This window comes from Condylura cristata, unplaced genomic scaffold (genome assembly GCF_000260355.1).
Source record: "Condylura cristata isolate star-nosed mole 26May11 unplaced genomic scaffold, ConCri1.0 scaffold00043, whole genome shotgun sequence".
In the NCBI taxonomy this organism is placed as follows: domain Eukaryota; kingdom Metazoa; phylum Chordata; class Mammalia; order Eulipotyphla; family Talpidae; genus Condylura; species Condylura cristata.
Window position 1 is genome coordinate 1,838,930 of NW_004567144.1, and position 22,592 is coordinate 1,861,521.

General features: G+C 36.2%; 1 protein-coding gene and 1 pseudogene across 4 annotated transcripts in view; one reads left to right on the forward strand and one right to left on the reverse strand.

The window, feature by feature from the left end:
• OPHN1 (oligophrenin 1) overlaps nucleotides 1-22,592 on the reverse strand; it is a 487,931-nt gene that overhangs the window by 100,372 nt on the left and 364,967 nt on the right. For all 4 annotated transcript variants that reach the window (XM_012733926.1, XM_012733925.1, XM_004694439.2 and 1 more), the window contains exons 16-18: nucleotides 6,559-6,643; nucleotides 2,626-2,684; nucleotides 980-1,085 (exon numbers count right to left, since the gene is read on the reverse strand). In XM_012733926.1, coding sequence (XP_012589380.1) covers nucleotides 980-1,085; nucleotides 2,626-2,684; nucleotides 6,559-6,643 — 250 coding nt within the window. The remainder of the gene's footprint in view (nucleotides 1-979; nucleotides 1,086-2,625; nucleotides 2,685-6,558; nucleotides 6,644-22,592) is intronic.
• On the forward strand, nucleotides 15,874-16,339 carry LOC101620820 (annotated as a pseudogene).

The following is a 22,592-nucleotide window of genomic DNA, read 5'->3' on the forward strand; positions in this document are numbered from 1 at the left end:
TGGACAGAGTGTTTTCTGCTGCCTCATACTGCTTCCTAACAAGAAGCAACTGGCCTTCGTGAATCTAGCAAATTAAACTTATTCACAATATTGAACCCTCTGTCTAGGAAGCACCACAGTGGGGTACAGGCATCCCTTCCCTTACACCTTCCAATCTTGAAACCCAATGCTAGGCCTAATTTCTGGAATGCTATTATCTATTCCTTCCTGGGATACCATATCCAGGTAAAGAAAAAAATTGACCATAATCTTAACAATGACTCCGATTTCTTGAGAATCCTCCATGTTCCATAAACTTTACCTGTGTTCATCCAACTCTATACAGCAGCCTTGTATGGAAGGTAGGATATTCTTTTTATTTTACAAATTACCAGAGGCAAAGAGAGGATTTCCAAAACTATATAACTAAATAAGTGGTAGATCTGGAATTTAAAACCAGGTTTATTTGACAGCAAACCTATGTTGATCCTACTGTATATTCTCCTCAACTGAGTTACTCCTTTAACTGAGATGCATGAGTTAGGAGGATACATGTAAGTGTCAAGGAAAATCACAGTGCGTTTCTCACAAAGCACTGCCCAGAATAAAGCAGTTGGGGAGTGCTTTATTAAAGGCTGACAGGCAGCTTCTCTGCAGTCCTAATATTAGGCCAGTACTCTAATAAGAATTTTCCCTGAGGGCCCTCCGTGGTGACACAGTGGGTTGGAGCACTGCACTAAGAAGCTTAAGCCAATTCCGCATGAGTTTGATCCCTGCCTGCCCTGAGGAGATCCACATGGCGTGGCAGACCTCTCCTGACCTGCCCGCTGCTCCCCTCAGCAGTGTACTTCGTTGATCTGCCTGTTCTGCTCCCCACTCTGTTCCTGGTGAATCCTCTCACCCTCAGCATCTCTGGCCGGTACCCCAGTTCTGTATGAATAAATAAATAAATCTTTAAAAAAAAAAAAGAATTTTCCCTGAAAACCCAGGAGTTACTTACTTGACTAAGTGTCTTATAAGAAGTTCCAGCATTTCCCGGTTCTTTTCTGGTAGCTTATATACCAGGGAGTGAATAGCTCCCAGTCGGTAATCCAGATTGTCAGACTCTGAGAAAGAACAGAGAGACAGAATTTTGTCTTCTGGGCAACTGTATCAAGCAAATTCTCACACATAGACAAACATATGAACACACATAGAGATAGAGAGGCAGACATAAAGAGATAGATGGAAAGAGACAGAGAGGTAAATAGATATATAAACACAATGGCAAAGAGAGGACAAGAAACAAAGACCCTGTGACAAAAAGAAAGAGACCAAAATGTAAAAGAGAGATAAAATCAAACAGGCTTAGAAAGGTGAGTTAGTTAGAAGGGACAATACAAAGATGAAATGAAAAAGCAAGACTGTCTCATAGAAAGATGTATCGGGAACACACCAGCACATTCCCCAAAACACACTGAGATAAACTGAGTTGTGGAACTGGTTTGCAAGGCAAGACGCTGCTACTCAGTGAGCAGTACTTTTGTTATTTATTAGCATTATCAAGCAAGCATGATTGATTGTACAGCAAGTGCAGGAGGAGCAGGATCTAGGGGAGAGAAGGGGGAATCATTTTTCATGGGGAACCAGAGGGGATATGCTGACCCCACATACGGGGGGGGGGGGGGGGGGCTTCCTGTGCAAGTAGCAGGATGCACTTTAAGTAATCTCTGAGCTATTCCCAGACCACCTCAGACCACGGTCACACAATCAGTCAATGGCTACCCAGGTGTCCCCAGGCTTGCCTCATGATGTAGGCCATTTTCTTAGGGAAGTCATGCAGGAAAGCTTCTTCTAAACCCAAAACACACAGGTGCATAGAAAAGCCACACAAAGCCAGAATTCTGCATACACAGGTTGCTCCTAATGTTCCACATAGCAACATTCATATGGAAGCCCTGGCCCACCTGCCCTTATTTGTGGTATTGAGAAGTAGCCTGTGAAAATCACTAAGAGAACTCAGAGTAAAGATCAAAAGTCTCCTGTCTTAACGAATATCCATTATGAGGACAGGGCCTCCGAATCTTTCCCCCAGCACACCATACAGGGTACACTATAGAACGGCCACGTGAAGGTAAGGAGGCTTACTCATCTAGTGACCTTACACAGAACTTTTAATGCTTCTTTAGCATTAGAGATGCATTATTTCTCATTCACTTCTCTTCTCCCACCCTCAGTTTTATCATCCAGAAAATATAATTCTATTGATGACAAATTGGGTGTAACTGTTCACAACATAACTGAAAAGCATTTGAAAAGGCAAAGTGCTCAAAAAACACTAATACAGCAATGGTAATCAACCATTTTTTATTCCCTCATTTAAAGGGAGTCAATAACCTTTTTTCTGTTAGAAGAAGCACAGTCAAGTCTGCATACCTGTAATTTTCCTCAAATTAGTCTATTTTCTTCAACAAATTCCAATAACATTAACTTATGAAAAATAATGCAATACTGAATTAGATAGCCAGCAGGAAACTCTAGAACAAAATCTGTGTATGTGCTTTTCTATTTTCCTCAATTATTTTCCCTCAAGAAGTTTTCCAGGATTGTTGCTATAAAAATTATGAACCCAGGACAACACAATTAGCTAGTAACATAAATACTTACTGGCAGCAGAGACCAGCTCTTTGTGAAGTCTATAGGTCATGACAGGTTCAGAAAGATTCCTGAAATTAATGAACACTGTAAGTCCTTTTGGAGAGGAAGTAGCCAGACCTCAGGTTCTCAGTTCTGTGGGCAGTCAGGTTGAAGTTTCTGAGCCTGACAGTTTAATGTGACAGCGTAATTTTTTCTCTCCACTTGAAGCTTTGTCAAAGGAGTCCTAGTTGCTAGTAATTCAACAGAAGACTTGCAAAAAGTAAGGGCTGAGAGCACTAAAAAGGTCTGCAATTAGTTTTCAAAAATGAAAGTCCTACAAATTTCCAAAGCGGACCCACTCTGAAAACTATTAGGAAGTCTTCATAATTTGATAGTCATCTAGTTTCCAAAGTACTGCCACATCAAATAAGAGTTTATTCGAGTGTTCCAATAGTGGAGTAGTTACTCAAATTCCATTTAATAAAGGAAGAAATTGAGTCATCAATAGGGTTCTTTCCTTAGTCAAACAGTATTAGTATCTACTTGTGCCTGGCATTGTGACAGCTATTTGGGAATCCACTGATTTAATAGTCTAGATGAACTGCCATATACAAAATCTGCCATTCAATGCAACAAGTATGATATTAAAATAGAGGTAGGTAGTGGATAATTCAGAGAAAGGAAGAAAGCAAATTTATCAATAGCAGACTCTTCACAGTTCTAAGTTATTTACAAACATTTACATATTCAGTCCTTTAGACAACTTGTTAGGTAGATAATATTATTACCTCCATTTTATACATAAGGAAACTGCGGTCCACAGAAGTTAAATAATATGTTCTAACCATATAGTTAATCCACGGCAGAAGTAGGTACACTGCCTTAAATTCATGCTCTTAAATCACTATGCTATACTGCTTGCTATATTGTAATCCAGACAAGTGATAATAAAGAAACAAAAACAGTGAATTAAGGATAGAAAAACAAGATGAGGAGAGCTCTTTGAAAGACACTAAAGGATTGGGTATGTTGATGGAGCAGGAGACTGGATAGAATAAAAATTAAGTCAAAGAGAAGTGGAGATGGGAAGTCAGAGGGGCTTCATGGAGAGTCAATGCAAGATGTTTACGGGGGCAATGGATGGATTGCCCTTACAATGCTGGGAAGTAAGTATGAAAACCATGACCCTATAAGGGTGATTAAAACCATGATAACAGTTAACACTGTTGAAATAGGGATGGTAACCTGGCAGACATTAGCTACTCCAAGTTTTCCAAAATTTGTCTAGGATAGTATATACAAAGTAGTCTCATAGAATCAGTCATGAAAATATTGATATACTGAGATATTTGAAGCAAAAATTTGTATTTTCCACCTCTACTGAACAATCTGGCTACTCTGGATCCACATGGTTATTCGTGGAAGTAAAGAATATTACAGTTTATATGTAAAAAGGGAACAGTTTTTAAATTAAGTTCAATATACAACACCTTTAATGTGGATCTACTTCTCTCATTTTATAACCTGGCACTTGTGGATATATGAATTTGGAGTCCCTACAGTACAATGAAAAGAGAGAAGAGCCCTGAGAAACATGAGGTAGAAAGTCCATAAAGGGAATTGTTAACAACGGTCAAAGAGGTGAGAGAAAATCCAAAGCAAGAAATAATATTGGCATACAAATAAACGAGAATGTTTCAAGGAGGGCTTGTGAACAGTTTTAAATGATACAGAGAGATAAAGTAAGGTAAAAGCTTATAATTATTTGTTGTGTTTCATACTGAAGGAATCACTAATGATCTTGACAGGAGCAGCTTCAGTGAAGGAGACACTGCAGCAGTTAGATGACAGTGGGCTAAATAGTAAACTGGGAGATTAAGAAGTAGAAATAGGAAGAGTTCACTTCACATATGAAGCTTGGCTGGGAAGGGGTGGAGTATCTCTCTTACTTGACAACCTTGTCTAAATTATGCCTCCAATTACCTATATTGTTAATAATTCCCAATTTTTTAGCTCAGGCCCTTATGTGGTTTTTATTCTTATTATACAATTGCCTACTTAACATCTTGCCCTGATTTCTTCAAAGATAATCAAATTTGAAATATCCAAAATTTAACTTGTCATCTTTAAACTTTCCATTGTATTTTCTAAATCAGTAAAGACATGATTGTCATTTGGCTGTATGAAACACAAATTTGTGTTTTGTCTGTCCCTCATCAATATACTATTATCACTTGAAGGTCATGGGCCATACCTATTCAACTGTATGTTTACTGCATATCACCATGCTAGGCATAGAGGAGGCATAAAGGAAACGTTTTTTGAATGACTTAGTGAATGGAAGAATAAAAGACTCAGGTTTATGGGGATGTGCATTGCTGGAGCAAGTTCATGATAAGAGGAAACAGTGGGTTGAATGAGAGAGGTTAAAAGATACAGAAGGCACAAGTGATGATATTAGAGAACTCTTCTGGAAATGCTGGAGAAGAGGGACTAGGCACCAAGAATACAGATAAAGGAGGTCCACTCTGAGAACACTGATATCTTTGAGATATCTAAAGGGTGTTGACTGGCTTGTGCATATTAAAGGTCCATGGAATCTTAAGGAAAAAGACATCACTGAGGTACTGCCCACTCACACCTTCAATCTTGATCTTCCCATTCTTTCAAAGGGGCCATGATACTTATAATGGCATAAGTAGGGAAAATTTAATGTGGCGAGGAACTTAAGCTATGTCATCTTTGAAGAAAATGATTCCTTTGTTACATTATGGAATAATTTATTCTCAGTACCTGTATAATTGCAAGTCTTCTGAAGAGCATGCATATCAGATTGCTGTCTTTACTAAATTACCAAAGCAACTCCAAGAAAGCCACAGCTCCTTGAGGTGAGAATAGTGGGAAAAGATGCTCCAGCACTGGTGGTCTTAAGTCAGAAATACTTAGGTTCAAATAATGCAAGCTGTGGTAATAAATACTACATAATGGTAGAGTGGTTTGCTTCAATTTCTTCATCAGCAGTATGAGTACAGTACCATTTACCTTACAGGGTAATTATGAAAAGGAACAATGATACTGTCAATGTAAGCAACTAGAACACGGCATAGCACAGAACAAACCCTCCAACAGTAATACCTTTCTTCTTTGGCAGATTCAGGAAAAATACTCCTAGAAAGAGCATTCACATTAACATACATATCTAAGATGATATTACATCAGAAAATCATTTAACAACTGTATTTGGAACCCTGTTTATTTTTAATTATTTAAGTACCTTAATACCAAAAGAGTAGAATAACTGAAAAGAGGACCTTTTATCATGTGAAGTACGGTGTATACTACTAGCCAGAAGGGATGGTAAACATGCTAATACCAGATGATATCACATAATATAAAATTATATTGATCACTTCAGAATGTATTCATCATTATTGTACATTCCCAGATTTTGCAGGTAGGTTAAAATTTTTTCTACTGCTTTCAATTCATTTAATTCCAACATTTAATGGTTGTGTTTTCTTAATATTCATTTATGTTATATGGATTAGGGATATAAAGCAAATTCATCAACAAAACACACATAACTGGAAAATGCAAGTTAATGTTTAAGAATACTTATACACTAACTTCTTAACAATCTTGAACTGTCACAACTTAAAATTTTACTAAAGAGCATAATGTGGCATCAACTGATCCAAAGACAATGATAAACTTCAATTATTTTAAAAGCATTTTGAGTCATTTTCAATAATAATTCTATGATTTTGATGCTTTCCTTGTTTAAATTTCCAGATATTTTTTTAAGTCTGCAAATGTACATTTTTCTTTAACAAATATTTTTCAATATTTTTTTCTTTAGCAATATTTTATTGCCCTCTGAAACTGGAATTACATTAACTTTTATCTCTACACAGGCAAATTTTATTGCTTAAGAAAAGCAGTCCTAAATCATAAAAGGCATACCTCAGGTAGAATTTCAAGGAGCTAGTGATTGTCTTAATATCCCAGTCACTGTTGTAAAAATCAACATCTCCTGGACATTTAGGATCTATTTGAGAGAGGAAAAATAAGAAAAAAAAGTCAATGTTCCAAAAGATCTTACTGTTAACATCTTTAAAGAAAAATGCACTGCATTAATTAAAAGATAGTTTTCAAGAGATGAAAAATTTACAACTGTATTTAATGGGTCAAAAATTCTCCTTCATTCCAGTCTAGCATGAAAGGAGCTCAGAAATCATCCCTACAATTCAGTCAAAAAAAAAAAAAAAAGGGAAGTGGGGGAGTTAAGAACAAAGAAGGTAGGATGTACAATGGTCTATGGTGTTGACTATGAGTGAGTTGGTGGTAGATGCACTATGGTGGCAATGCCTGATGAGGTACCCAAATATTACCACAATTAAAAACTAATAAAAACAAGAAAAAAACATAATAAACTGAAAATCATGCCTTCTTACACACATCAGAGAACTGAGATAACAGGGTAAACTATTATATTGAATATTGAAGTGACAGACAGGCAGACACAGGGAATTAAAATTTACTACATGAGATGAAAACTCCTTGGCAACCAGTACTGAGGTAGGAGAATCAAATCTTTAATTTACTATTTACTAAGAAGTTCAGTGTGGAAAAATATTGCAGAATTAAAAATTCTAAGGGTGTCCAATCCTAAAGGGATATATACAATTTTCCAAGTTTCAATTCCAAGAGTTCTTTGAGAGGGGAAAGGAAAAGTAGCCTATTAAAACATATGTACAGAGCATTCTATTCTTCTAAAAAAAAAAAAAAGAAGAAAAAGCCTATCTTCAGAAGAAGCTATTTTATCAGAACTTCATGTACTGGGGACTGACCAGAAATGTTGTGACCTAGGAAAAACAAAATATCTGAGTTCAAAGTGAAGCATTGTAAGGCTGTAGCAGCCTCTGCAGCAGCAGTTCCATCCCCACAGGGGAGATGACACACATGGAGTGGCAGATGTCTCCTGACCTACCCACTGCTCCCCTCAGCAGTGTATTTCAGTACATCTGCTTATTCTGCTCCCTACTCTGTCTCTGGTGAATCCTCTCACTCCCTCACCTCTGGCCTGTACCCCCAGTTCTTTATGCATTAATAAATAAATCTTTAAAAAAGAACGTTATAAGTACTTATGAAGGGCATAGGCTTGCTAAACGACTGAAATTCATAATCATAGCACTACTGAAAGTTATCTGTCTCCCCATACCTTACCAACACATCAGTAGGCCTCTTGCGTTATAACAAGAGACTATGACGAAAATGACTCTGCTTCTCAGACAACAGTTAAGTCTAGAGAAATCAAAGGACAAATAAGGGAAGAACAAAAATCAAGTACACCAGAGGAAAGTTTAGAATCTAATACACAGGGGAAACCTAAACAGATAACAATGCCAGCCGCCCCCCCCCCCACATACAAAACAAAACAAAATCACAAAATCTGACAGCAAAGATCTATTTCCCATAGGTCCTTTTACCCATTACATCTGGTGGGCACCAGAAAACTATAAGCCATAGTAATGACCAAAAATACAGTGTGACAAGACACAGTGAACATCAAAACCAAAGAGATGGCAAATGTTTTGGAATTATCAGACTGGGAATTTAAATCAACTGGGATTAATGTGCTTAGGACTGTAAAGGATAAGTAAGAAGTCATAAAGGAAGAAATGCATCATGTAAACAGCAAGATACGAGCTTTAAGAAAAAAATCAAAAGGAATTTCTAAAAATCAAAATCACAGTAACAGAAAGGAAGAATCCCTTTGATGTGTTTTAACAGTGGACTGGACACAGTTAAGAATATGACAGATAAGAAGAAATGTCAATAGAAACTTCTAACACTGAAATAAAAAGAGAAAATGATTTAAAAACAACAGATTATCAAAGAACTGTGGGTCAAAAACAAAAGGTTTACCATGCTTTTTTTTTTTTTTTAAAGATTTATTTATTCGTACATATAGAACTGGGGTACAGGCCAGAGGCTCAGGGGCGGTGAGAGGCTTCACCAGAGACAGAGTGGGGAGCAGAACAGGCAGATCGACGAAGTACACTGCTGAGGGGAGCAGCGGGCGGGTCAGGAGAGGTCTGCCACGCCATGTGGTCACCTCCAGGGCAGGCGGGAATCGAACTCATGCGGAAGTGGCTTTAGCTTCTTAGTGCTGTGCTTTAACCCGCTGCGCCACCAGGGAGGGCCCACCATGCTTTTTTTTTTAAGATTTATTTATTTATTCATATAGAACTGGGGTACAGGCCAGAGATGTGGAGGGTGAGAGGATTCACCAGAGACAGAACAGGGAGCAGAACAGGCAGATGGACGAAGTACACTGCTGAGGGGAACAGCAGGAGGGTCAGGAGAGGTCTGCCTCGCCATGTGGATCTCCTCAGGGCAGGTGGGAATCGAACTCATGCGGAAGTGGCTTAAGCTTCTTAGCGCTGTGCTTTAACCTGCTGTGCCACCAGGGAGGGCCAGGTTTACCATACTTTTAATTGGCATACCAACATGGAGAAAAAAAAGAACAGTGGAAATATCTGAAGTAGCAATGACTGAAAAGTTTCCCAAAATAATGATAAACACCAAATAAAAGAGTCAGAAAACACTAAGCAAGATGCATACAAAAGAAATTTATATGATATTCATACTAAACAAAATCAAAGACAATTAAAAAAATGCTTCTAAAAGCCCGAGGAACAAAACACTTTACTGAATAAGATCAAGCAAAAATACTGTATCATACTTCTTTACAAAAACCATGCCAAGCACAAAGAAGGAACAACATATTTAAGAAGTTAAATAAAAATACTAGCCTGAATTCTGTACCCATCAAAATTATTCTTCAAAATGTAAAAAGAGAGATATAAAGACTTTTCCAGATAAACACTGAGGAAATTTGTCACCACCATACCTGCCTTGCAAGAGATATTTAAAAGAAATTCTTTACAGAAAAAGATTTAGGTCAACAGCTCAAATCCATATAAAGAAGAGAAAGAGCATTAGAGGAGGAATAAATGATTTTTCTTATTCTTAACTGATCTAACAAGTTAAAGCTTCAAAAGATAATAGCAATAATGTACTTAGTGATTATACCTTATAGATAAGCAAATGAATGGCAATATTATTATATTACAACTTACTGAAGAATAGAGTTGGGAGTATGCTGGTATAAAGCACTAATACTACCTGTGCACTGATATACTATTTCAAATTACTGGATTAGTTGTAGATGTAGGCTGTAAATGCAAAGGCAACCACTAAGAAAAGTTGTAAAAAAATCATACAAAAATGACACAGGGTTAATATCCCAAATCTAAGTCATAAAATTCAACAACAAAAAATCCTATTTAAAAATGGACAGAGGTGGAGTGATGCCACGGCCCCCGCAAGATGGCAACAGAGCAAGGACACTGAACACACTTCCTCCAGGCTCACACAGGACAGATACCATAGACTTACATACTATGAGTTTCAACCCAAATGAGAGCACCCTGGACTCACTAGATGGAAGATAACTGAGGGAGACTCAGCAATTGAGGAGCTCTAACAGGTGTTAGGGAGTGCCTCAGACTGGAGGCTTGCTGTTTTTCTTCCTGCTTCTACCCACAAAACCTGGAGGTAAAGAAAGACAACTCAGCTCAGTGAGTGGAGCCCAAGCTGCAGGGAAAGACTGCTTGGAGTGGTGCACAGAGCCCTGGAAGTGGAGAGGGAAAACTGGCTGATGGCACATCAGGGAGGTTTGCAGCCCTTCTGGCAGTCCCTGCACCCCCCTCCCATTCTACCCCCACCACAGAGGCTGGGAGACTTGTGGCCCTTAAGGCTCTGTTCACCTTCACCTGTACAGGGCACACAGGAGGTAAAGAAAACCAGCTCAACTGGCTTGACTGGCTCCACAGGCCCAGCTGCAGGGAGGCCTGCAACACTTATAATTTGCCCGCACAAGCCCCCCCCCATCCCCCACCCCAGGCACATCCAAGCATAGAGGGAACCCAGGACATCTGAAGACTGCAAAGATCAACTTGTGGGCAAGTGGGAGTTGCAGTGCTGCTACAGCCATGGGGGGAAAACAATAATAATGAACCAGAGACATTTTATGGGGGTAGAATGGGGAATGGGATCAAAAATGGGGGGTGAGGGTTAGGAGTGCACCAGACTATGGTGATGGCACACGGATGAACTGGTGACAGGAAGTCCGCAGGGATTACAACTGAGATGGAAAAAGGCACAAAATGATGTAAAAATAAACTATTATAATAATAAAATAAGAAATAAATGGACAGAGGTATCAATAGACACTTATATTTACCTTGTCTCAAAGAAGACATAGATGGTAAATAAGGCCATGAAAATAATGTCTCTCTTTACTAGAAAAATGCAAAGCAAAACAACAACCTATTATATCACACTCATGAGAATGGCTATGATCCAAAAAAAAAAAAAAAAAAAGAAACAAATATTGGATAGGATATGGAGAAAAGGGAATCCATATATGCCATTTAGTATGTGTGTAGATGGTAGCCATTATGGATTGGGTGCAGATTTCACAAAGAATTAACAGAAATTCTATATAATCCAGTTGTCCCACTTCTATGTATTTCCCTGCAAAGTACAAAAACACCAATTTGAATAGACAGATGCATCCCTCTTTTTATTGCAGGATTTACAGTATCTACAATAGCCAAGAACTGAAAACAACCTCAGCTCCTATCCATTGATGAACACATAATGGAGATATGGTGTATATACAAAACAGAATACTATTTAGCTACAAGGAAGATGATATTGTGTCATTTGCAACAACATGAATGGACCTAAACGGAATTAGGCTTAGTAAAATAAGTCAGGGAGAGACAAACACCATATGACTTTACTTCTTTGTGATATATAGAGAAAACTGATGGTCTGAATAAAGCAACAATAAACTTTTGGATTATAATATCAATTAGTAGTTACCAGGGGGAAGCAGGTGTGGGGGAAAGGGTGAGTAAATTAACAGAAAGGGGGATAGTGACTTAACTTAATAAATTACATACGTGTGTTGATTTCATGATGAACCGCTGAAGTTTATGTTATAATTTTACATCAATTAAAAAGTATAATTGATACATTAGTGGACCAAATATAATCATACAGAATACTCAATTATAAACAGAGAAGGCAAAAAGAAAGAGAAAAAGAAACAAAGAACAAGGATAATAGAAAATAATACAATTATGTTATTATTAACATAATTATATCAAAAATCACTTTAAATTATGATATGTATATCAATTAGAAAACATGGATTATCCGAGTTACTAAAAACAAAACTCAATTATTTAATTTCCACAAGAAAATATATTTTATCAATAATCAACATAAAGATATATAGATTAAAAATAAAAAGGATAGAGAAAAGCATAGTACAATATAACAATGGTCAAAAGAAAGCTGAAGTAGTCTTATACATTTAAAAAAAAAAGCAGAGTTCAGAAAAAGGGCAATTATAAGGGCTAAATAGGAACATTACATGAAAGGATTACTTCTCCAAAAAAAATAATGATCCTGAACATGTATGCACCCTACAACAACAGAGAATAAAAGTATATGATGCAAAAGCTGATCAAACTGCTAAGAAAGTAAGTCTAGTATTATTGCTAGAGACTTTAATACAGCACTATCAGTAACTGACAGATCCAGAAGGCATAAAATCTGAAAAACTGTAATTGAACTTAAAAGGGTCATTAATCAACTGGATCTAATTGACACTTATAGGCTATCTCATCCAGCAACAGCAATATACACATTCTTTTCAAGTTCATATGGAATATTCACCACTGTAGACACTGGATCATAAACACATTTTAACACATTTAAAAGAATATAAATTATACAAAATCTGTTTTCAAAACACAAATATCTGGAAAATACCAAAATACTCGAAGATTAAACTACAAATTTCTAAATTACATATAAGTCAAAAGGAAGTCTAAAGAAAAATTCAAATTTATTTTAAAATAAAGGAAAATAAATATATAAATAGTATAAAGCCGTGGGAAGAAGGAAAAGCAAAGATAAAAAGTAGTATTAAAAATGTGTATTAGACAAAAAGAAGTTCTAAAACCTATATTCTAAACTTCCTTCTTATGAAACTAAAAAATAAACCCAAAAGAAGCAGAAGGTAAAATTAGAGCATCTATCCATGAAATAAAACACAGAAACTCAAGAAAAATCAATCAAAATAAGAGTCATCTTGGAGAAGATCATGAAAACTGATAAATCTCTAGCAAGGTTAATTTAATACTAAGTACATAGATTACTAATATCAGAAATGAAAGAGGTACTATCACTAGTGATCTCATATACTGAAAATAGAAAATATTATGAACATCTCAGTTTATAAATTTGATAACCTCAATGAAATATAATCAGTTCTACACAAAAACAAATTGACAATGTAAATAAGTTGTTGCCTATTAAAGAAACTGAATCACTAATAAGCTTCCAAACACAAAGCATAAGGTTCAGATGGATTCACTGGTATAGTCTACCAAACATTTAGAAATAAATTATATTAATTCTCTATAATACTTTCCAGAAAACATATCACATGAATATGAATGCAAAATCCTGAACAACATATTAATAAGTAGACTACAATAGTGTATAAACCCCACTACCATGAGGTATTTATTGCAGGTATGCAAGACTGAAACAATTTTTGAAATCAACTAATGTAATCCATTAAATCAATAGGCCAAAAAAAGAAAAAATGATCATATGAATAGATTCACAAATGGCATTTGTATTTCTCAAGTTTATAAAGAGCATCTTCAAAATCATACAGTTAACATTATACTTAACAGTGAATCATAAAATGCTTTCTGCCTAAGATCAGGAACAAAGAAAATGTCCTTTTTTATTTTCCTATTCAACATCACAATGGAAATCTTAGTTCATAAAATAAAAGGAAGTAAAAAGCATACAATTTGGAAAGGGAAAATTAAAGCTGCCATGTTTGCAGGTATATCTACATAGAACATCCCAGCAATCAACAGTGAAAGTCCTAGAACTAGTGTGCAATTATTGCAAGACGTCAGGATACAAAGTTAACAAATAAAATTACTTTATACATCATAGCCATGAACTACTGTAATATTAAGCTAAAAAGGTAAAATCATTCACATTTATACCAAAAATTACTTGGTTATAAATCTTATAAAATATAAACAAGACCTATATAAAGAAGATATAAAACTCTAATAAAATAAATCATAGATCAAAATAAATGGAAGGTATTCCATATACATAGATAAGAAGTATTACTATGTCAGTTACTAACCTATGTATTCAATGCAACTCCAATCAATATAATAGCTAGTTATTTTCAGACATCAAAAACTGATGAACAAACCTAAGAGGCAAAGAACCTATTACAGGAAAACTATAAACTTTCATTATTGAAAGAAACAGAATTCAAAAGAAATAGAAAGATATTCTGTGCTCACATATAGGAAGAAATAGTATTGTCAAAACCAGCATCCTACCTAAAATGATTTACAGATTCAGTGCAATCCTAAATGAAAATCTAAATGGTATTCTTCAAGCAAGTAGAACAAATATTTCTGAAATTCATATAGAACCACAAATGACTCCAAACAGGCAAAGTTCTCATAATTAAAAGTGGGGAAACTGAGATATCACACTTTCAGACTTCAAACTATAATATAAAGCCATGATAATTAAAATAGCATAGTAGTTGAACAAAGACAGACACATGCATTAATGTAATAGAATTGTGAACATAGAAATGGAACTACACATTTATGGACAACTAGTCCATGACAAAGGAGTGAAATATATGCACTGGAACAGATAAAACCTCTTTAATAATTGGTCTTGGAAAAAATTGATGGCAACATGTGAACCACTATCTTACAGCACACGCGAAAATTAATTCAAAATGGATAAGACTTGTATGTAAATCCTAAACCCATTAAATATAAAGGAAAGAAAAACAGACAAATCATTCTATGACATAAAATTCAGAGATGTCTTTGCAGATTCATCGCCAGCAGGAAAAGAAAAAAATGAGACTATAAACAACTGGGATTACATCAAACTATAAAGCTTCTGAACAGTGAAAGAGACAGTAACCAAAATGAAGTAAAACCATACAGAATGAGAAAATATTTGCAAAAGGCCTGAGATTAAAAATCTACAAATAGCTCATACAGCACAACAAAAATAAAACAATACCCCAGTAAAATGACCAATCAAAAAATGGGCAGAAGAGTTAGTCGCTTCCCAAAGAAGACATGTGATACAAGAGTGTGACAAAAAGGTTCATTATCACTAATCATCAGAGAAATGCAAACCAAACCCACAATGATATACCATGCCCACAACAGTGAAAAGGGCACACACACATACATATATACAAACACACACACACACACACACATACACATATATCATAAACAATAAATACTGTCAAGAGTGTGGAGAACAAGGTATCCTACTACTTTGTTGAAGGGAATGTAGACTGGTTCATTCCCAATGGAAAGCAGTTTGGAGGTGCCTCAAAAGGTTACAAATGGATCTGCCATACAATGCAGCAATTCCATTCACAGGTAGCTACCCAAAGAACACAAAATCATGAATTTGCAAGGAAACCTGCATGCCTTTGTTTACTGCAGCACTACTTACAGTAACCAAAATATGGAAATAACATAATATCTCAAAACAGATGAATGAAACAAGAAGATGTGATACATACAAAAATGAAATACTAATGAGCAATCAAAAGGATAAACTAATGCCACTTGTGGTGACATGGGTTCAGCTGGAAAGGATTATGCTAAATAAAATAAGTCAGAAAGAGAAAGATAAAAAATAACTAGTTTCACTTATATGTGGAATTTAGAGAAAGCAAACCAAGGGTCAGAAAAAGACAAACCTCAAAATACCCCCCTGAAAGGTGACCATAGATCTGAGGCATCCAAGATGGCTGTGGGGAGTGAAAATGGAATTGGAAGAGCACAATGGACTATAGAGGAGGTGCCAGGATAAATCTATGTTAGGACATGGGTCAAGGCTAATCAATCAAGAAACTGCATGATCAACATGGCTCATTCCCTAGACCAAAAACATTGGTAGTATAACTATAAAAAACTCTGGAAGTTGTCTTCACCAGAGGCAACCCCCTTTCGGGGACTCCCCCATGTGCCTGGGAGCTGTTTTTGCTTCAAATCTGTCCTTGCATAAATCTCCTCAAGATGCCTTTTCAGGAAGATGGCACCGAAGGCAAAGAAGGAAGCCCCTGCCCCTCCCAAAGCAGAGGCCAAGGCAAAAGCGTTGAAGGCCAAGAAAGCAGTGCTGAAAGGGTGTCCACAGCCATAAGAAAAAGATCCACACTTCACCCACTTTTCGGCAGCCCAAGACATTGCGACTCTGAAGGCAACCCAAATACCCGCGGAAGAGCACTCTGTGGAGAAACAAGCTTGACCATTATGCCATCATCAAGTTCCCGCTTACCACTGAGTCAGCGATGAAAAAAATAGAAGACAACACACTTGTGTTCATTGTGGATGTCAAGGCCAACAAGCACCAGATCAAACAGGCTATGAAGAAGCTTTATGACATTGATGTGGCCAAGGTCAATACTCTGACCCAACCTAATGTAGAGAAGAAGGCATATGCCCGACTGGCTCCTGATTATGATGCTTTGGATGATGCCAACAAAATTGAGATCATCTAAACTGACTCCAGCTGGCTAATTCTAAATACTATTTTTCATCATAAAAAAAATAAAATCTCCTCAAGCCTGCTGGTGCTAGTAGGAGCTAGCCTGTTTCTTCAACCTTTGCAACTCTGCTCTTAGGATCTGGCCTATATCTTTAAATAAAACTTCCTTTGGCTTGCTTAACTGCTGCTTGACTGTGGTTTTTAATTATTTGTTACAACAGCCACCATTCCTTGTTTATCACAGCTTATCATATCACACCACACATTGAATACATTTAATGAAATTATAAAGGGAAAAGTTAACTTCGACACATTTATCAATTGAAAGAATGAAAATGAATTCATAAAACTCTCACATCAAAAAGCTAAGGAAAGAACAAAATGAAAAGTCCAAGAAAGGAAAAAAAATAACAAATAGAGAAAATTAAAGGTAGAGACTAGAGAAACAGTATCTAATTTAGTAAATCAAAAACACAAGGGTTTGGAAAAATGATTCAATAGCAGGAATCTCATGTATAATAACATACCATATTTTGATAGACCTAAAGATGTTAAAAAGTTAATCTGAGGGCCCTCCCTGGTGGCACAATAGGTTAAAGCACAGTACTGAGATGCTAAAGCCACTTCAGCATGAGTTCAATCCCAACCCTGGAGTGACCGCATGGCGTGGCAAACCTCTCCTGAACCGCCCACTGCTCCTCTAGCAGTGTACTTCACCAGTACGCCTGTTCTGCTCCCCACTCTGTCTCTGGTGAATTCTCTCACCACCCCTGCACCTCTGGCTTGAACCCCAGTTCTGTATGCATAAATAAGTAAATCTTAAAAAAAGTTATCTGAATAAAAAAAAATTCTGAAAGAAAACAAAGGGCAGATGTTAAAAAAGCCCTTTGCAAAATTTCACATCTATTGTTCATTAAAAAAAATTAAATCAGCATTCTTAACATGATGGAATAAGGAAGGGGTGTTAAGAAAAAGGATCATTCTCTATTTTCAAATAATATGAAAGGACACCTAGAAAACATAGACAATAAATAATAGAAATAATTAAAAACAAGTAACTCAGTAAACTACTGAAATATAAAATTAACATACATAAACCAATAGTTTTCATATGTAAAAATAATAACCGGTTAGAAATTGTAAGGATGGAGAGAATCCCATTTATGTTAGCAAAGATTAAATCCTTTAGTAAACATAAAGAGAACAGTCATCGCTAGTTCTTACATAACATGGTGAAGGATTATAAAGAAAGCATTTCTTCTTAAATTAATATACAAAGAGTAGCCCCATAAAAATACCAACATTCATTTACATGTGGATAAACAAGTTGATATTAAATCAGAAACGAAAGACAAGTTTTTACAGACAACAACAAACACAGAAGATCATAAAAACTAGTATGAATGTTATTATGCCAATAAGTGGAAAATTTTGAAAGAAAAAGACACATTTGTAGAAGAATGTAACTTTCAAAAACTGAATAAAGGGCCTCTCTGTTGGCCAGAGTGTTAAGTCTCAGCACTACCACTGTGGTGTCCTGAGTTCCATCCCAGGCCAGGGAGCTCACCCACATAGGGTATAGCAGGCCTCTCCTGCTTGTCCACTGTTCCCCTTAGCAGTGTATTTCAGTAGGTCTACCTGTTCTGCTTGCCTCTCTGTCTCATCCGCCACACCTCTGGTTTAACCCCAGTTCTTCTACACAAAAATAAGCAGAATATTTAAAAAAAAAATGAATAAAATTTAAAACAGAACATCTAAATAATTACAAGCAAGACACTGAAACAGTAATGTTTCCAAAAAAACAGATTTCCAGGACAAGATAGTTTCATTAGTAAGTCTACCAAGCCTTCAAAGATGAGCTAATAATTAACCTTTCAACTTCATCCAAAAAGTTAAGAAAAAAGGAATACTTCCAAACATATTTTATAATGCCAACATTACCTTGACACCAAAACCAACAAAGATACCAAGAATAAAGAAAACTAGAGACCAATATACCTGATGAACATAGATAAAATATCCTCAACAAAATATTAGCAAACTGAATCCAACAGTATTTCAACAGGATCATATATAATATATAATGACCAACTGAAATCTATTTCAGGGAAGCAAAAATAATTAAACAACCAAATTTATATATATACATATATATATATGTATGTATGTGTGTATATGTATATTATATACACACACATATATATTAATCATATATATGATTAATATATATATATGATTATATGTATATCAACAAAAATATTCAATTAAAAAATGGGCAAGAAATCTATAAAGACACTTCTCCAAAGAAGACATATAAATGGCCTCAAAGCACATCTTAAAAATGTTCAACATCGGCCCTCCTGGTGGTGCAGCGGGTTAAAGCACTGCACTAAGAAGCTAAAGCCACTTCCGCATGAGTTCAATTCCCGCCCTGGAGGTGACCACATGGCGCGGCAGACCTCCCCTGACCCGCCCGCTGCTCCCCTTAGCAGTGTACTTTGTTGATCTGCCTGTTCTGCTCCCCACTCTGTCTCTGGTGAAGCCTCTCGCTGCCCCTGAGCCTCTGGCCTATACCCCAGTTCTGTATGCACAAATAAATAAATCTTTAAAAAAAAATGTTCAACATCACTTACCATTTGGGAAATGCAAATCAAACTACAGTGAGATGACCTCCCATGCATTTGAGAATGGTTCATATAGAAAAGATCAGAAACAAGAAGTGTTGGTGAGGATATAGTGGAAGGAATCCTTGTAATATGGCTGGTGGGTATGTAGGCTGGTCCAGACCTTATGGAAGACAACAGGGAAGGTCCTCAAACTAGAAAAAATAGGTCTGCCAGATAACCTAGCAATTTCAGTCCTAGATATTTACCCCCCAAAAATGCAAAACCAGTAATTCGAATGGACACATGCTCTGTATTCATTACAGCACTATTCACAACAGTGACATTATTGGAAACATCCTAAGTGGGCAACAACAGAGAAAACATTAGAAAATTGTGGTATGTGTGCACAACATAATATTACTCGACTACAAAAAATGGACTGTTGCAATTGTGGCAATGTGGATAGAACTGGAAGGGATCATACTAGTAAAATATATCAGGAGAAAGACAAGCATTGGACAATTTCATTCATATATGGCATACGGAGACATAAAACAAAGAGTCTGACTAAACTTAAGCAAAACAACCCTAGAAATATGACAGCCGATTTGGGCTAGTGATGGCCAAGGATCTATGGTGAAGAAATTTGGGTGGCTGGAGATGCACGTGGTGTGGAGACATACATCTGAGGAGGTGTGAATCTTCTCCCCAAAATTATATAGTGTTGTGAACTAATGTTACCTCAAATTAAAAAAAAAGTGTGAGGGGTGAGTTCCAAAGTGAAAGTTCTCTTGAAAAAAAAAAAAAGTATTATTTTAAATGATTCTGTCTTTGGCAACCATTTTAAAATATCACACAGTCAAAAAATACAACAATAGCAATGGACCATGGAAATCCTAGAATGGGATATAGAGAGAAAAGAAGCTAAATGCATTTCTCATGGAAAATAAACTGCCAACACACAGTAGGTGATATTGTGTAATATAAGTAATTCTTGAACAAATCATTTTAAAGAAACTCTAAAGAAATATAATAAAAGTATTGAATTAGGGCCCATTGTGGGGGCTCAGCAGGTTAAAGCGCAGCACTAAGAAACTAAAGCTACTTCCGCATGAGTTCGATCCCTGCCCTAGAGGTGACCCACATGGCATGGCAGACCTCTCCTGGCCCGCCCACTGCTCGTTGATCTGCCTGTTCTGCTCCCCATTCTGTCTCAGGTGAATCCTCTCACCGCACCTGCACCTCTGGCCTTTACATACCCCAGCTCTGTAAGCATAAATAAATAAAATCTTTAAAAAGAAAGTATTGAGTTCTAGTTAATAAGTTTGTTTAAGAAGTAAGGGTTAGCAATCTTGAAATTACTTTCTACATATTCTAGGACTAGGCAATTTTATAAATGTGTTTTCAACAATATGAGTCAAGTTTTTAATTGTCTGAGAAACAATTAATAATAAGGAATGGAGAAACAATGAGACACATAGTGTTATACTGGAAATAAAGGTAACAGAATGATTTTATGATTTAAATGTACAGATAGATAGATATATAATATGTTTGTATGTATGTTGAATCCTGAAAAGATCTAGAAGCAATGAAATTCCAATAGCTATATGTCCAGTGTCCAGATCTTGATTTCCAACACATTTTTTTTCCACTAAAATTAACCAGGGCTCTTTGGCAAAATGACTGGATCCTGGACAATGGATGTCAAAGTATTGCATAGGTCTGGAATTCCTTTTTGTGCCAGAGTATGAAGAACTCAAAAATTCAGGGAAAATTGCAAAGGGACAGGTTAACTAGCTTGAAGAAGTTTGCAGGGGTAAACTATATAATAATCTGAACATCAAAATAATGATGGCAATATATTGTAACCCACTGAATGAAATAATCCATTGATACATACTACTATGAATGAATTAATAAGGGAAAAAGATGATCATATAGTATAATGTCAATTAACACATGTAGAAGGAGTGGTGAAACTGTAGAATCAATCATATGCAAAGAGGGGGAGGGATGTAAACAAAAAGGGGTCTCTGATGATGGGCTATTGGTTCTTTGATGGTGGGCACACTATGGCAGCAATGTCTGAAAGAGGGTATCCCGCATTTCTATAATGGAAACAATATAAACCAGTACTAATTCAATAAAAATATGAAAAACAAAAAAAATGTTTGACAATAACTAATAGACTTAGACATGTACATACTGAAGCAAACACACAAAAATTTAGTCAGAACCTTCTTGGTAGTGCAGGAGCTAAAGACAGTGTGATATCAACTACTGCTAGCCACTGCAGCACGAGCTCCGTCCCCATCCAGGAAGGTGACCCACATGGCACAGCAGACCTCTACTGACCTGCCCGCTGCTCCCCTTAGCAGTGTACTTCAATCTTCCTTTTGTGCTCCCCACCCTGTTGTTGGTGAATTATCTCATCCCCCTCCAACACATCTGGACTACACCCCACCTCTTGTATGCATAAATAAATAAATATTTTTAAAAAATCAACCACATGGTATTTATCTTGGTAAATTCAACCAAGCACCATTAACAGGTGTCACAACTATTGGGTAAGTTTAATGAGAAGGATAATTTCAAAATATTTACCCACAAATTTTTATTCATTGAAAGGGAAGATAAAATGGAATATAGTAACTTGACAAACCTTTCAAACACTTGTCTCACCAACTGATCACCAGTAATGGCAGACAGATATCATGAGACTTTTGCTGTATTGTACTGAGAAAGACACAGATCACTTCTGTGATATTCTTGCCTCACAACACATAATTTGAAGCTCATCATGAAGAATATCATGAAGAAACGAAATGAGGATGTTCTTTACTATAACTGATCTGTAGTCTTCAAATATTTCAAGTTCAGAAGAACTGTCTAAGATTTAATTTTGGTATAAAGGTATGTTAGTTGGAGTGTTGGTAAGTTAAAATATACATTAGATAATATAACAATTTAGATTCATTTTAATAATTGTGCTGTGGTTACATAATACAAACTCCTTATTTTTAAGATAAAGGGAACATTTAAGGGTAAAGATGAATCACATCTGATGCTTATTTTCAAATGTTTCAGAAAAAAAGTACACAAAGTATGTTCCAAGGGCTTACAGTAGTTTAAGCTTAATTACAAGTATCAAAAATGTATAAAAAGTATTATTTGAAAGTTTAATATTTTTGCATTTTTATTTCTTCCTTTCAATATGTATGTATAGGATTTAATTTTCCTTTTTACACTGGCTAGGATTACCAGTAATGATAATAGGATAACCAGCAATGAAAACATGTTCCTAAACTTGGAAGGAAAGAATTTTTCAATATTATATTTATTTTGTTCGTTTATATGTTTTAATAATTTTTTAATTATAGTTTTTTTTAAAAGATTTCTATACTTATGCATACAGAACTGGGGTACAGGCCAGAGGTACAGGGGCAGTGAGATGATTCACCAGAGACAGAGTGGGGAGCAGAACAGGCAGACTGACAAAGTACACTGCTGAGGGGAGTAGTAGGTGGGTCAGGAGAGGTCTGCCATACCATGTGGGTCACCTGCAGGGCAAGGATTGAACTCATGCTGAAGTGGCTTTAGCTTCTTGTTAGTGCTGTGCTTTAACTCACTGCACCACATGGAAGGGCCCAATTATAA